The sequence below is a fragment of the Paramormyrops kingsleyae genome, chromosome 12 (assembly GCF_048594095.1).
Source record: "Paramormyrops kingsleyae isolate MSU_618 chromosome 12, PKINGS_0.4, whole genome shotgun sequence".
Lineage (NCBI taxonomy): Eukaryota > Metazoa > Chordata > Actinopteri > Osteoglossiformes > Mormyridae > Paramormyrops > Paramormyrops kingsleyae.
Genome location: NC_132808.1, coordinates 33113391 through 33126789, shown reverse-complemented (window position 1 = coordinate 33126789; position 13399 = coordinate 33113391). Strand labels below are relative to the sequence as shown.

The window sequence follows — 13399 nt, the reverse complement described above, 5'->3', positions numbered from 1 at the left end:
ACTTCTGACCTCTCGTTTTTGTCTCGGCTGCGTAAATGGAATCTGCATGTTGATGCACGTCTGTGCCCAAGATCTTTGGGTAGCCTTGATGCTGAGATGTTACTCCATGCACTATATGCCGTGAGTTTGTGGGTTTCTCTTCTGTTCAGTCACACACTGACACACCCAACCCCCCCCCCCCCCTCCCCCAGCTCTAGGAAGAGAATGTCAGTCATCGCGCGGACTCCATCCGGAAGGATCCGGCTGTACTGCAAAGGAGCGGTGAGTATGACCTGGATGTGGCCGTCACGGTCGTCAAAAGTGCATCTTCTTCTGGGTCTCTCTTTTCTGGGCTCCGATTACACCTGACCCCCTACTCATTGTGATCCCTCATGAGTTTGTGCCTTTCTCTCTTCACCTGTCATCACCGTGATTTACACCCATGATTTAATGGCCTACAGCTGGCCAGTCGGCCTCCAGTTGGCTCCTGTGCTTATCTGTCTGCAGTTCCCCTCCGAAACCGCTCTCTCTGGCATGTGGGGGAGACGGAGTGCCGTGTGGCTCTCCGACATATGCCCCTGTCAGCAGATAGTCAGAAGAACTAACATTCAAAATCTCCCCCCTCCCCCACCCCTCCTAGGGAACAGCAACGAAGCAGATGTGCTGTTTCTCTTCTCCCAGTCTTCAGATGACAGTCTCCAAGGGTCTAACCATAAGCAAATAGTCTTATTACACATTATTGCTATCCGCATTAATTATTTGAAATTCATTTGAAGCTGTCTGTTCAAACGTTATAAGTTTCCAAGCAGTCAAACTTAAAGAGTAGATCTGAGAACTAGGTTCTCTCCGCCTCCCCCAGGACACAGTCATCTATGACAGGCTGGCTGACAGCTCCCATTACAAGGACATCACACTCAAGCACCTGGAGCAGTTTGCTACAGAGGGTAAGTGACGGGCATGGTACTACCCCTGATGTAGCCTCTCCTGTGCCAGCCCATCTGCCACCTACCCCTGGGGTCGAGATGCGGCTGCCCTGTATTTTTAGGGTGGACCGACTCCATCCCTAGAGCAGTGAAGGGTCTCTGTGTGTGTGCTGCATGTTACTTTAAGTTCAGCACTTCCTACTGTCAATGAACTTGTCCGGATGTTGGTAAACATTATGCCTGCAAGATGTCCTGTTTTTCATTGTCTAAAAGTCCCACATTGTAAACTCATAACCTTCACAAGAGCAAGTTCACACCAAATTAATATACGCAAATCCTTTCAGGTATGTATGATGGCAACAACCTGACAGATGAGGATGTCACAATCCACTTTTTTCGTACCCAGATCCAATATAATCCAGTCTATTCAATATTTATATCTGCTGACTCCAATCCGAATCAGATTTTTTAATTAATATTTAAATATATGTACACATACAGTAGATGTCAGTGCGTTCTTCATTTGAGTAACTTTGCAATTTCACAGCATTCTTCCTTATGATGTATCTATAATTGCTTAAATATATTTTTTGTATTAAACGACACTCTGATGCTAACTTCTCTAAAAGGATGGCATTGCAATAATTGCAGGTAGCCGTTGGGCTACTTTGAGTTTCCAATTTATAGAATTTCCACACGACTGACATCTCGATAGCTTGTAGTTCCAAGCCGTGTGCCTCAGGCTCGCTGCAGCGTGTGAAGGTACTACACAACCTGTGCAGCCGACGTAAAGTAGATAAACACTGAAAATGAAATGTATCTGGATTTGGATTGGGTTGTGGTAGCCAATACCAATTAAAATTTACATGGGTTGGCCTCAGCTGTAATCTTTGATATCGGCTCGGAACATGACTGATGACAAACTTCTTTAATTTGTGATTGTATAAATAAACAAAGTTACAGTGTCTAAAGGCACTCCATGGGTTTACAGTTAGCTGGATTTAAATGTGTAGAGTAAATAATCCTCCCAGCAGAAGTTCAGGTGATGAAACCTGGGCAGCGGCTGTGTGCCGTCGTTCTCCCCTGTTCAGGCGGCCAGCCAGATCATAACCGGACTCCTCTCGGTCTCCCCACAGGTCTTCGCACTCTGTGCTTCGCCACGGCCGATATCTCGGAAGCCGCCTACAGAGAGTGGCTGCAGACGCACCACCGGGCCGCCACCGCACTCCAGAACCGGGCTGTGAAGCTGGAGGAGAGCTACGATCTCATCGAGAAGGTCAGGAGCACAGTGGGGTGGGCGGATGGTGGCAGGAGGCGCTGAGCAGAACGAGTCAACAAGCGCAAACAAACAGCCGTCAGCGAATGGGTCGGTGGGAAAACAAACAAGTGTCGATGACAAACATCTGTCTTCAAACGAGTCATTTGACAGCAAATGAGGCTGCCGATGGCAACCTGTCAACAAATGAGTCACTTACCGCCTATCGACACAAAATATTTTATGTATCCGCATGACCAAGGTCAGATTTTCTGGCTGTGCTGTAAAAGCTTTTAGATAACATTTCTATACTCCTCTGACACAAAATCTGCTCTGTCTGTCAGTTTCGGATCGTTAATTGTTAAAGCCTTTTGCCAGAGTCCCTGCTCCTCCGGCAGTAGAGAGCTGTAAGTGGGCCTTAATGGGAAATGCAGGTGCAGGGCTCAGAGGCTGCGGCAAATAACAAATGCAGGAGCTTGTCGGTTCCAGTAACATTATGTGCTTAACTGATTTAATAACCCACTCAATAAATGGATAATCTGTTATACTAGGTCAGAGTGATTGTTAGGTATTGTAGTGTTTAAGGGCATGGAATTCTATAATACCTTAAGCTTCTAAATAAATGCAAAGAAACCCATCGGTTAAAGCCTTACTGGATAGGCGCAGCATGTGCAAAGGAGCCCCTGTATGTACCTTAGGAAACCCCTAAGCGGTTTGTTTATTCTCCCCTGAAGCCCATTTCTCCAGCTGACTAAGCAAAGAGTGCAGATTCACCTAACTCTCTGCACTTAGCATCAGAGGTCCTGAGGTTCAAGGGCTCGGATCTGGTCCAGCGGCGTTTTCCAGGTTCTGTGTGATTAATGTGGGCTACAGGTGGCAAACAGGCTCTGAGTTTGCCCAGTGCCGAGGTTGGGGTAGAATCACTGCCCTGTTAAATACGGTGCTTTTGAAGCACAAGTCAAACAGAGGTGACAGTACTCATAAATCACTCCCCGTCAGAGCATGGCAGCATGGCAGTGTGCACAAGTAAATGGATTTAATCAGCCACATAAAACCCTCCTTTATTGCGAATGGCTGTAGTTCTTTACTTTAGCCACTAGGTGGCAGCAAGTTTCCTGAAATGGGTTTTGCAATAAAAGACAAATGAGACTTGTAGTTTACCCGGCATTCTGACAGAAACTGGCAGTTTGATGTATAATGATTGTTGCACTGTAATTTAATTTTTGTTTTTAAACGCTTAAAAGAAAAAAAGATTTGTTGCTCCAAATGGCTGAAAGGTAAGATATGTTTCAAAGAGTATTTTCAGGGATTTTTCAGTTATATCTGACTCTGCAGCTCTTTGACTTTTGTACAGTTGTCTACAGTGCTGCCGGTTTTTTTTTTTGTTTTAAGCACATTTAATTCTCATTGACAGAGCAGTGAATACATGGTTGAAAAATTCCACTGAGCTGACTTTCCCTTGAAGGTGCCTTTCTGCTGGGTGGGGTCTGTTTTCCGATTACAGATGTGACTCAGCTTCTGGAAAACACCTGCTTCACAACTGTGTGCCCATGCATGTGTTCTACGAACCAAACTGCAACTTTCCTTTTTTCTAGTTTTTATATATATATATATATATATATATATATATATATATATATATATATATATATATATATATACACACACACACACACACACACACACACACACACACACACACATACAGTATATACACTCACCTAAAGGATTATTAGGAACACCTGTTAAATTTCTCATTAATGCAATTATCTAATCAACCAATCACATGGCAGTTGCTTCAATGCATTTAGGGGTGTGGCCCTGGTCAAGACAATCTCCTGAACTCCAAACTGAATGTCAGAATGGGAAAGAAAGGTGATTTAAGCAATTTTGAGCGTGGCATGGTTGTTGGTGCCAGACGGGCCGGTCTGAGTATTTCACAATCTGCTCAGTTACTGGGATTTTCACGCACAACCATTTCTAGGGTTTACAAAGAATGGTGTGCAAAGGGAAAAACATCCAGTATGCGGCAGTCCTGTGGGCGAAAATGCCTTGTTGATGCTAGAGGTCAGAGGAGAATGGGCCGACTGATTCAAGCTGATAGAAGAGCAACTTTGACTGAAATAACCACTTGTTACAACCGAGGTATGCAGCAAAGCATTTGTGAAGCCACAACATGCACAACCTTGAGGCAGATGGGCTACAACAGCAGAAGACCCCACCGGGTACTGCTCATCTCCACTACAAATAGGAAAAAGAGGCTACAATTTGCACGAGCTCACCAAAATTGGACAGTTGAAGACTGGTAAAATGTTGCCTGGTCTGATGAGTCTCGATTTCTGTTGAGACATTCAAATGGTAGAGTCAGAATTTGGCGTAAACAGAATGAGAACATGGATCCATCATGCCTTGTTACCACTGTGCAGGCTGGTGGTGGTGGTGTAATGGTGTGGGGGATGTTTTCTTGGCACACTTTAGGCCCCTTAGTGCCAATTGGGCATCGTTTAAATGCCACGGCCTACCTGAGCATTGTTTCTGACCATGTCCATCCCTTTATGACCACCGTGTACCCATCCTCTGATGGCTACTTCCAGCAGGATAATGCACTATGTCACAAAGCTCGAATCATTTCAAATTGGTTTCTTGAACATGACAATGAGTTCACTGTACTAAAATGGCCCCCACAGTCACCAGATCTCAACCCAATAGAGCATCTTTGGGATGTGGTGGAACGGGAGCTTCGTGCCCTGGATGTGCATCCCACAAATCTCCATCAACTGCAAGATGCTATCCTATCAATATGGGCCAACATTTCTAAAGAATGCTTTCAGCACCTTGTTGAATCAATGCCACGTAGAATTAAGGCAGTTCTGAAGGCGAAAGGGGGTCAAACACCGTATTAGTATGGTGTTCCTAATAATCCTTTAGGTGAGTGTATATACAACTTGCAAATAAGTGCAAAATCCTTCCCATCACATTGTTCTTGCGAGGTGCTAGGATCTAAACATCCTGCTTACATCTGCGCAGAACCTGCACCTGCTAGGTGCCACCGCCATTGAGGACAGGCTCCAGGACGAGGTCCCCGAGACCATCGAGACTCTGGTAAAGGCCGATATCAAGATCTGGGTCCTGACAGGAGACAAGCAGGAGACCGCCATCAACATCGGTAAGAGCGACAGATCCACGTCCCGTGTTCAACCAGTGCGTCACGTCTCTGAAGCCCTACAGGCCATTGGGCCGGAACCAGGTGCATCAAATACAGCAATTTGGGTTTCCATGGTCAAATTACAACCAGGTTATCAACTTACTTAAACCCACATGGATGCCAACACCTGCCCCGCCTCTCCCCACATGCAGCGCATTCCGCATAAGTCGGACATGCGTGCGCGTGTGTACAGCTTGCAGGCAGAACCATACGTCTATGCAAAAACACTCGCATTTGTTAATATCCAGGCTCCAGTGGCACCATCAGCCTAACCAAAAGACAGAGACAGATGTGAATAGATGTGTGAAAACACACACACACACACGTCTGCGCAGATATGGGGGGAGGTGGCTGTTATTACGAGCCCTGACACGAAACATGTGTAGAGAGCGAGTCGAAATCGTCCACCGAGAAGGGGAGAGCTATTAGCCCTCAGATGTGGGGGTATTAGCTAAACGGCTAAAACGTGTCGAGCCGCACCAGAATCCCATTACGGATGGGCAGGAAAGAGCTGTATTAAATGGTCCCCGTTGGCGGCCACCTACCGCCGGGCCTGAATCGCTCCTTTGTGAGCACCTTCCAGCCCGGCGAGGGAAAGTATTTTTACAGGCCTGCGGACCGACTGGGCCGCTCTGTGAAAAGAGTGAATATTTACTTTGTTTCCCACCGTTTCCCCGGTGAAGCATACCCTCTCGGGGGCTCCGGCGCACATTCCCCCCCCACTCCTGGTGATGGATACGCGTGCCTTCTCCCCTACGGTTCCTCTGGCACCTCTACGTCCGGCGTGAGCGGGCAGGTCGTCACGACAACCGTGCAGCGGGAGCTCGCTTAGATCGCTGACCGCGGCCTTTGGGTCAGGGGACCCATCTCCTCCGTCGGCAAGTCGCACAGCTTGGAACGATCAGGGTCCGAGACCCCAGTTGGCGCCACATCTGTTACATGGGGAACCCGGCCCACAGAAAGTTCAGGCCATTTTATAACACGGAACGACTCGTAAAGCTCGTCAGCTGCGGCTCCCCGGTCCCACCCAGCTGTCCGGGCCTCGTCCGCTCAACGGTGTCGGGACTCGGGGAGAGATGCGGAACTCAAGCGTGTCAGCGCCGTGAGGCTGCTAAGCATCTGTAGCCTCAGCCATCGAGAGAGATGGTCTGATGACAGCCGGTCTTCTGGAAAACGAGGAGACGGAGCCGTGCGGTAAACCTCGTGGAAATGTATTCAAGACTAAAAGGCTGCCGTGTCCCAGGGGGCTCCTAGGGAGGTACCTCTGAGTAATTACATCAGTGCATCCCATGATGCTTTGCTTGGTTGGTTCTGTCATCTCCCAAATGCTGCTTCTTAAAGATCTGCAGGGCTAAGCTGACAGAATACTGTCCGTTTAACACGTTGGTGTCTGTGAAATCCCAAGGCAGTGGCATTGGGGCGTAAACACACATAATCATTCCGCAAAACAGGAAACTGCCCTATTTCCCCTCCTTATGTTTATGGGTTGGGCAGTTTCTTCATATTTTATAAGGATAAATATTTTTTGTGCTCAAAATTAGTGCCAACTGGGGAGATACAGGCCGAGGGAGCGTCTGTTTGTCAGATCTATGGGCCTGGTCACATGACTCCAAAAAGGACGGCCTGGGATTTCATGGGGAAAGTCAAAACCCCTGCTGTCTGTTTACCTGCGTGCAAGTTGGGGGCGTCGCTGGTGCTCAAAGCACAGTAGTAACCTGGGGGAGAAGAAGCCTTTTGAAAAAGACCTGTTAACTGAGGCCGGTAAAAAAGTCCGTCCTGTTTTTCTGAGCACGTTGGCTTTTTAACGAGGATGCTGTGCCCCAAGCTTCCTGGGACAGGCTGCGGGGAAAGAGCTTATGGAACATGGATGGATGGATGGATACAAAGTATTCCTTATTTTCCTTATTATATGCAACAGATGTTCTTCTTAGGAAAAAAATACCAATTAAACGTAACATCCTAACTTGATCACAGTGTGAGGACAGCCCAGTGAATATAAGTCAAGCATTTTCAAGGGCCCGCTCTAATAATACAAATAATAAGGGAAGGGGGCTCTGGGAAATTCAGATAGAGCCGTGTGCCAAGGCCTAACTGATAGGCCTGAAGCCTGGAGAGCGCAGAAGGGGCGCCGTGGGGCCGTTGGGCTGCCTGGCCTCCCTCTCCGCTCTTCCGCTCCAGCTGGAAGGCATTTGCAGTTCGCTCAGCTGTGGGATTCCTCCTCTCAGCACCTTTATGTAGAGCTCACGGTCACCCTGGGATTGTCTGATAGGGAGATTTAGTTGGGAAATTAAAAAAAAATCTCCAACGTCTCAACGCCCGGCAGAGCGGCATGGCTACGAGCCCTCATTTCAGATGCTTCCGCACCTTCTCTCTCTGGCTCTGGGCTGTTTTTTTTTTTTTCAAAATTTTATTTATTTTTTGTTAAGTCGGAAGGAATGAGCTCCCGGTAGACTTTATGTATGTCAGCAGGACCCTGTGGATGTCCGTTTATCAACAGAACGTTTGTCAATATGAATCAGATACGGATGCATCCACAACGCAACACCGTTTGACCCTAACGCACCGTGGAAGAGTTTCAGATGTCAGACGGCCAGTTTTCCTTTACCCATATGCTTTATTTTATCTCGGAGCGCTTTTGATTTATGCCTTGTTAGAAAGTGGAGTGCAAGTTTAAAACAAAAAAAAAACAGTAAGAAGAAACGAAACTGTGAGGCCTGTCCTGTTACATAATGCTCAGAAAGACACGAGAGTGCGTGTCAGCTCACGGGAAAGGAATACGATGACGTAGACGTGAAATGAGATGTAGCGTGCCCTCATTGCTGAACTCTGCCTCCTCCCTGCAGGACACTCATGCAAGTTGTTGAGGAAGAACATGGGACTGCTGCTTGTCAACGAGGACACGCTGGATGTGAGTAGATCCTGGAACCGCGCAGAGACCCCCAGCTCGGGTCGGCGCCCAGCCTGCAGCCGCTCAGTCTAAACCTCCGCTTGTGTTGCCTTAATTTCCGTTTCGGGGGATCCCATAATATGCCAATATGGGCTGATTGTTAGTGAAAGGGCCTGGGTTTGTGAGCACTCGGGTGATGGCATGGCTCCTGGCAGTCTGACGTGGGACCAGATGTTGGGTTTTATGGCTTGTTTGCATGCCCGGTTTTAAACACACTTATCGTTTATCTGTGACTGATTCCGTCTGCGTTTGGAGACAGTGCAGGCCACCCATCCCAGTGAGAGCCACCCATCCCAGTGCAGGCCACCCATCCCAGTGAGGGCCACCCATCCCAGTGAGAGCCACCCATCCCAGTGCGGGCCACCCATCCCAGTGAGAGCCACCCATCCCAGTGCGGGCCACACATCCCAGTGAGAGCCACCCATCTCAGTGCAGGCCACCCATCCCAGTGAGAGCCACCCATCCCAGTGAGAGCCACCCATCCCAGTGCGGGCCACCCATCCCAGTGCGAGCCACCCATCCCAGTGCGGGCCACCCATCCCAGTGCGGGCCACCCATCCCAGTGAGAGCCACCCATCCCAGTGCGGGCCACCCATCCCTGTGAGAGCCACCCATCCCAGTGCGGGCCGCCCATCCCATTGATTCTTAATGACAGACTGACGCACATTCATGACCGTTCGTGGAGATGGTTCCTCCACGCTTGTCTTCTCCACCCGTTTAATTTCCCTTCAGTAGCTCAGCTGATGCTTTTATACAAACCACTGTATCGTTCTGACCTGTTCACATGGCTGGGTGTCTTGATGGAAAACTTCAGATCACGCGCTTTTATTTAAAACATTATTGTGCTGTTCCTCCTCCTCTGGCTTCGGCTGCTGTTGTATTTATTTCATCCAAGCTCCATGTGCTGACTGGCCTGAGTTACGGGAGCTGTAGGAAAATCGGACATGATTATCCAAGCCCCGCCCCTTCCCAGTTTCCCCATTGTCTTTTATCCTTTTACTCTCGCCTGCTTCCCCTTTTACTCATCTGGCTGGTCCTTGCGTGTTTGTCCATCCTTTGTTAGCTTCCCCCTGCTTTCCGGTGTTATGCCGAAAAACGCATCCCTGCCTTAGAATGCATGCCGGTGTTCCGACGAGTTGAGCTTTTAAGGGTTTTTTGGCGGTCAGGGGTTTTTTAGGGGTTAGGGTTATGGTTTTAGGGGGGATTTGGGTGTTAGGGTTAGGGTTTTAGGGGGGTTTTGGGTCTTTTGGGGGTTAGGGTTAGAGTTTTATGGGTTTTTGGGGGCTATTGATTAGCACTACGCTAGCCTTACTCGACAAAGTAGCTCAACTCGTTTCAGATCAGAGACCAATCGTCATTTAGAGACAGGCATGCATTGTACGGCAGGGATGCCATTTTCGGCATAACACCGGCATCTTCTGAGTCTCTGTCCTTGCTCCGTAACTCCTTTAAAAAGCCAGCTTAGTTTACACCCGGCACCCGGGTACAGAAGCTGGGGATACCCGTTTGCCTCGCACCTGTCCCATCTCTCTCTTTCCCTGTCCCTGTAACTGCAATCGCTGCTGTCCTGCAAATCATTAGCACAGCACCCCAGTATTTGTTGGGGTCATCGGCATCCACAGGAGCAGAACCAAGAGACCGTGGGGGGTGCCTCTGTAGCACTGTGCCCCCGACATGGTTGGGGTCGACAGCCCCCCGCTGGGTGAGCATGTGGAAAAACCCACGCTACACCACGGAGCGAGCTTCTCACGGTGCCCATGAGCTGGTCATACTCATTTCTGATGTGTTATTTTTATTGGAATCCCGCAATGACATCCCCCATGCCTCACAGAAATGCCCTCATCCATGACTCGGAACCGTCACACTTTTTACAGGTAGCTGGGGAACAAAGGTTCGTACATTTCACTTTGGGCATAGTCCTGAGATCGGTTAAGGAGCAGCGGAGTTAGCAGCGTGGCCCCGCGTAGTCCCAAAACATGCCTAAGGCCCGGTGTAATCTCGCACCATCTTCTCTAGGCGATTCTGAGCTATGGGAAGGACATTAGCGTTGGCGCGCTGACGTCCGGCACCCCGCTGCTTTGGCCCGTCGTCTCACGGCCTTGCTGAGCGGCAGCCTGTTAGATTTATTATTTTCTGTGTGAACTCATGGACATTTTCACTGAAGTTACTTCAATTGCCCAGAAACTGCACTCCCTCGGAGAGCCGTTGCAATATAAGTTGTCGCTTTTGTTGCGATTTGTAGTTCCATTATTCTAAGTTATTGCGTTTCAGTATTTGCGGTGCCCATGTGGAGGGATAGTGTTGGCACAGGGGGGAGAGACTGTGGGGGGCCAAGGAATGAGGGAGCGCCTCATTGTTTCTCAGCTTTCCGGCCCAGTAGGAATCGTTTGCAGCTTGGCCTGATGCAGTGTGACAGACGGCGCTTCCCAAGATAAACACAGAGCTCCCGGAATTAACCCCAGCAGTAATGAGAGAAAGAGGGTGCGTTGGGGGGGGGGGGGCGCTTTGCTGACTCTTTACTGTGGATACAGCAAAAAACAGGCAGAGTGATGTTCCCATGTAACAAAAACAGTGTCCGAATTTAAAGGCGTCAGTCTGTTTATTTGTGTTTTGCTGGGATCATTAATTCCATGTGCCAACAGTCTTGGAAATCTCTACAGATAAAGAATGTGGACACACACGTCTGTTTGTGTCCCTGACGGAGAGGGGGGAGGTACAGAAAAATCAGCCTACTCGAAAATATAGAAAACATAACCCTCTTTAATCTTTCATAATCTGTAAATGTAAAAGCTGCCTTTGTTTATGAAACTGTTGTATATATTTAAAAAAATCTGAACTGTAAACGTACAATAATTTATGCCCTGGCATCCCATCGTGATGAACTTCTGGAAACTGGTTTTGTAGCTCACAGCAGGGAAAAAGGAAAATGGAACCCTGAACTACAAGAGAAAAGCGTTACATGATTTTTTTGTGGGTATCTCTATTCACCTGTCTTCACCCGTGTTCCTGTGTATCCCAGGATAAGCGTGCACTTGTGTGCACGTTTAGCTATCGGCTCGTGGTTTTTACTCTATTCACCTGTCTTCACCCGTGTTCCTGTGTATCCCAGGATAAGCGTGCACTTGTGTGCACGTTTAGCTATCGGCACGTGGTTTTTACTCTATTCACCTGTCTTCACCCGTGTTCCTGTGTCCTGTGTTTTACTGGCCATCTTTTCCATGCCACTGCCTTTATCAAATGCGCTAATGGCACAAGAAGACAGAGTCCGCGGTGAGGCTGGAGCCACATGCCCGTCAATGAATGGATGGCCTCATCTCCCTCGGTGGTCACGGACAGCCTTAGACATAACAAAGAGGAGATGCTGAGCTGAAGCCAATATGCGGCGGGGGAGAGACAGAGGCTGTGAGGCCAGTGGCTGCAGGGCTTCGTCCTGCTGACCGCGACAGCTGAAATCCTGATTACTCCCAGGTCAAAGGTCACGAGTTTGTATCGCATCGTGTGCACTGTTTGCTTAACCCGACTCGCGAAGTTCAGGTTCCTGTGGCACCATCCCGATGTGGCTGCGGCTCCGGGGGACAGGGTGTCCCGTAGGGGATTCCCACCGTCCTTGTCTCTGTTTCAGCCCAGAACTCCCTGTTTGCTGGTTTCCAGCGCTGAGGGACATGGGGGCACCCTGCTCCCCCTGACCTCCGGGTCTCGGAGGGGATGGCCCATCGCCTCCGGTGTCCGAGAGGAGCGTCTGCTTTAAAGAAAAGTCCATGGTGCTTTGCACATCTCCGTATCCCTGGACTCATCCTAAGCACACAATCCATTCAGGCTTTCCTGCTTTTACCTGGAAAAAAATCCAGTAGCATCATTTATCAGGCTTGGGTTTGACTGGTTACCAGACGATACCTGATGCCCATCCCCACCCCGTTTTGAACACCCCTTCCTTTCCCTCTTTTCCTGGGGGTTTAATTTGTCTGCCCTCATCCCATCTTCCTGAGCCCCCTGGCTGGCCGCTGGGCTTGTGATGCGGGGTCCGGCTGGTCCATCCAGCACACTAGAAGAGTGCCCCCCCCTTGGGGTCACGCTAGAGCCGCTCTGGCCCCTGCTGGATGGGCAGCGGCTCCCCGAGCAGGCAGCAGGTAAACCTTCACCCCCATGCCAGGCAAAACTCCCCGACTGGCCTATACTAGGCACGGCACCAGCCCCCACCCCCGGCACCAGATGGAGACAGCCCTGCTCATGTCAGCCATCTGTCCCAGCCTGCATGTCATTTCCGTCCCCAGCTCCCAATCAATCCCTCTCTGAGTGTTAATTTTATCGCTTCTCCTTTTTCATGAGATATCATTTGTTCCCACTGTTTTTGTGACTATTCTTTCTGTCCACAATACTTCATCCCTCCATTTTCCGTCCTGGGTCCTTTATGATGAGTTTGCTTCCACAGGGGTGAACCAGGCGGGTCTCCTCCCCAGTCCATTTAAGAAACCAGCTTGTCACCAGTACATCTGCTCTGCATTCTAGTATCAGAAAGCCACTGTGTTCGGGATTATGGACCAGAAGCTTTGCTGTATTTTGGGCTTATTAGTGCTCAGGTTTTGTCTTCCAGGCTACTCTGGGACAGGGTTCTCAGGACCATAGGGGCTCAGGTGCACATACAAGGTTAGGTTCTGCGCTTGGACAGATTTACCTATAGGGGGTAGTATTAGGACCCTGGGCATTTTGACCCTGATAATCCTTTGATCCACTGTGAGGGTGAATACTAGGGACCGACTACCGATCAAATACTGTATTTTGCTTGTTTTATGTGTGTAGGATCTATTACCGGTGACTGATACCAAACGTTAATCACACATGTTCCTAATCATGCACCTGGCGAGCTTTGGCCCTTTTATTCTCATGATTACATCTGTACAGTGCGCCCCTTGCTGGCCCTGTAAAATTTACTTGCTTTAATGGAGTTGCGAGAAATGTTTTAACGGCAGAAAGACCTATTAATTTTCTTCCAGGAATGCTGTCTTGGGGGAAGGGGAATTTTCATTCTTTTTTTTTTCTTTCAAAAAATAGTAGTGTGCTGTGTGAAGAGGCGTACACATTCCTGGTGCACA

The 13399-nt window shown here is 48.9% G+C and overlaps 1 protein-coding gene across 10 annotated transcripts in view; it reads left to right on the top strand.

The window, feature by feature from the left end:
• Positions 1-13399, top strand: part of LOC111853960 (phospholipid-transporting ATPase IA-like) — a 99522-nt gene that overhangs the window by 47211 nt on the left and 38912 nt on the right. For all 10 annotated transcript variants that reach the window (XM_072697999.1, XM_072697994.1, XM_072697998.1 and 7 more), the window contains 5 exons: positions 192-261; positions 839-923; positions 2039-2178; positions 5185-5323; positions 8206-8270. In XM_072697999.1, coding sequence (XP_072554100.1) covers positions 192-261; positions 839-923; positions 2039-2178; positions 5185-5323; positions 8206-8270 — 499 coding nt within the window. The remainder of the gene's footprint in view (positions 1-191; positions 262-838; positions 924-2038; positions 2179-5184; positions 5324-8205; positions 8271-13399) is intronic.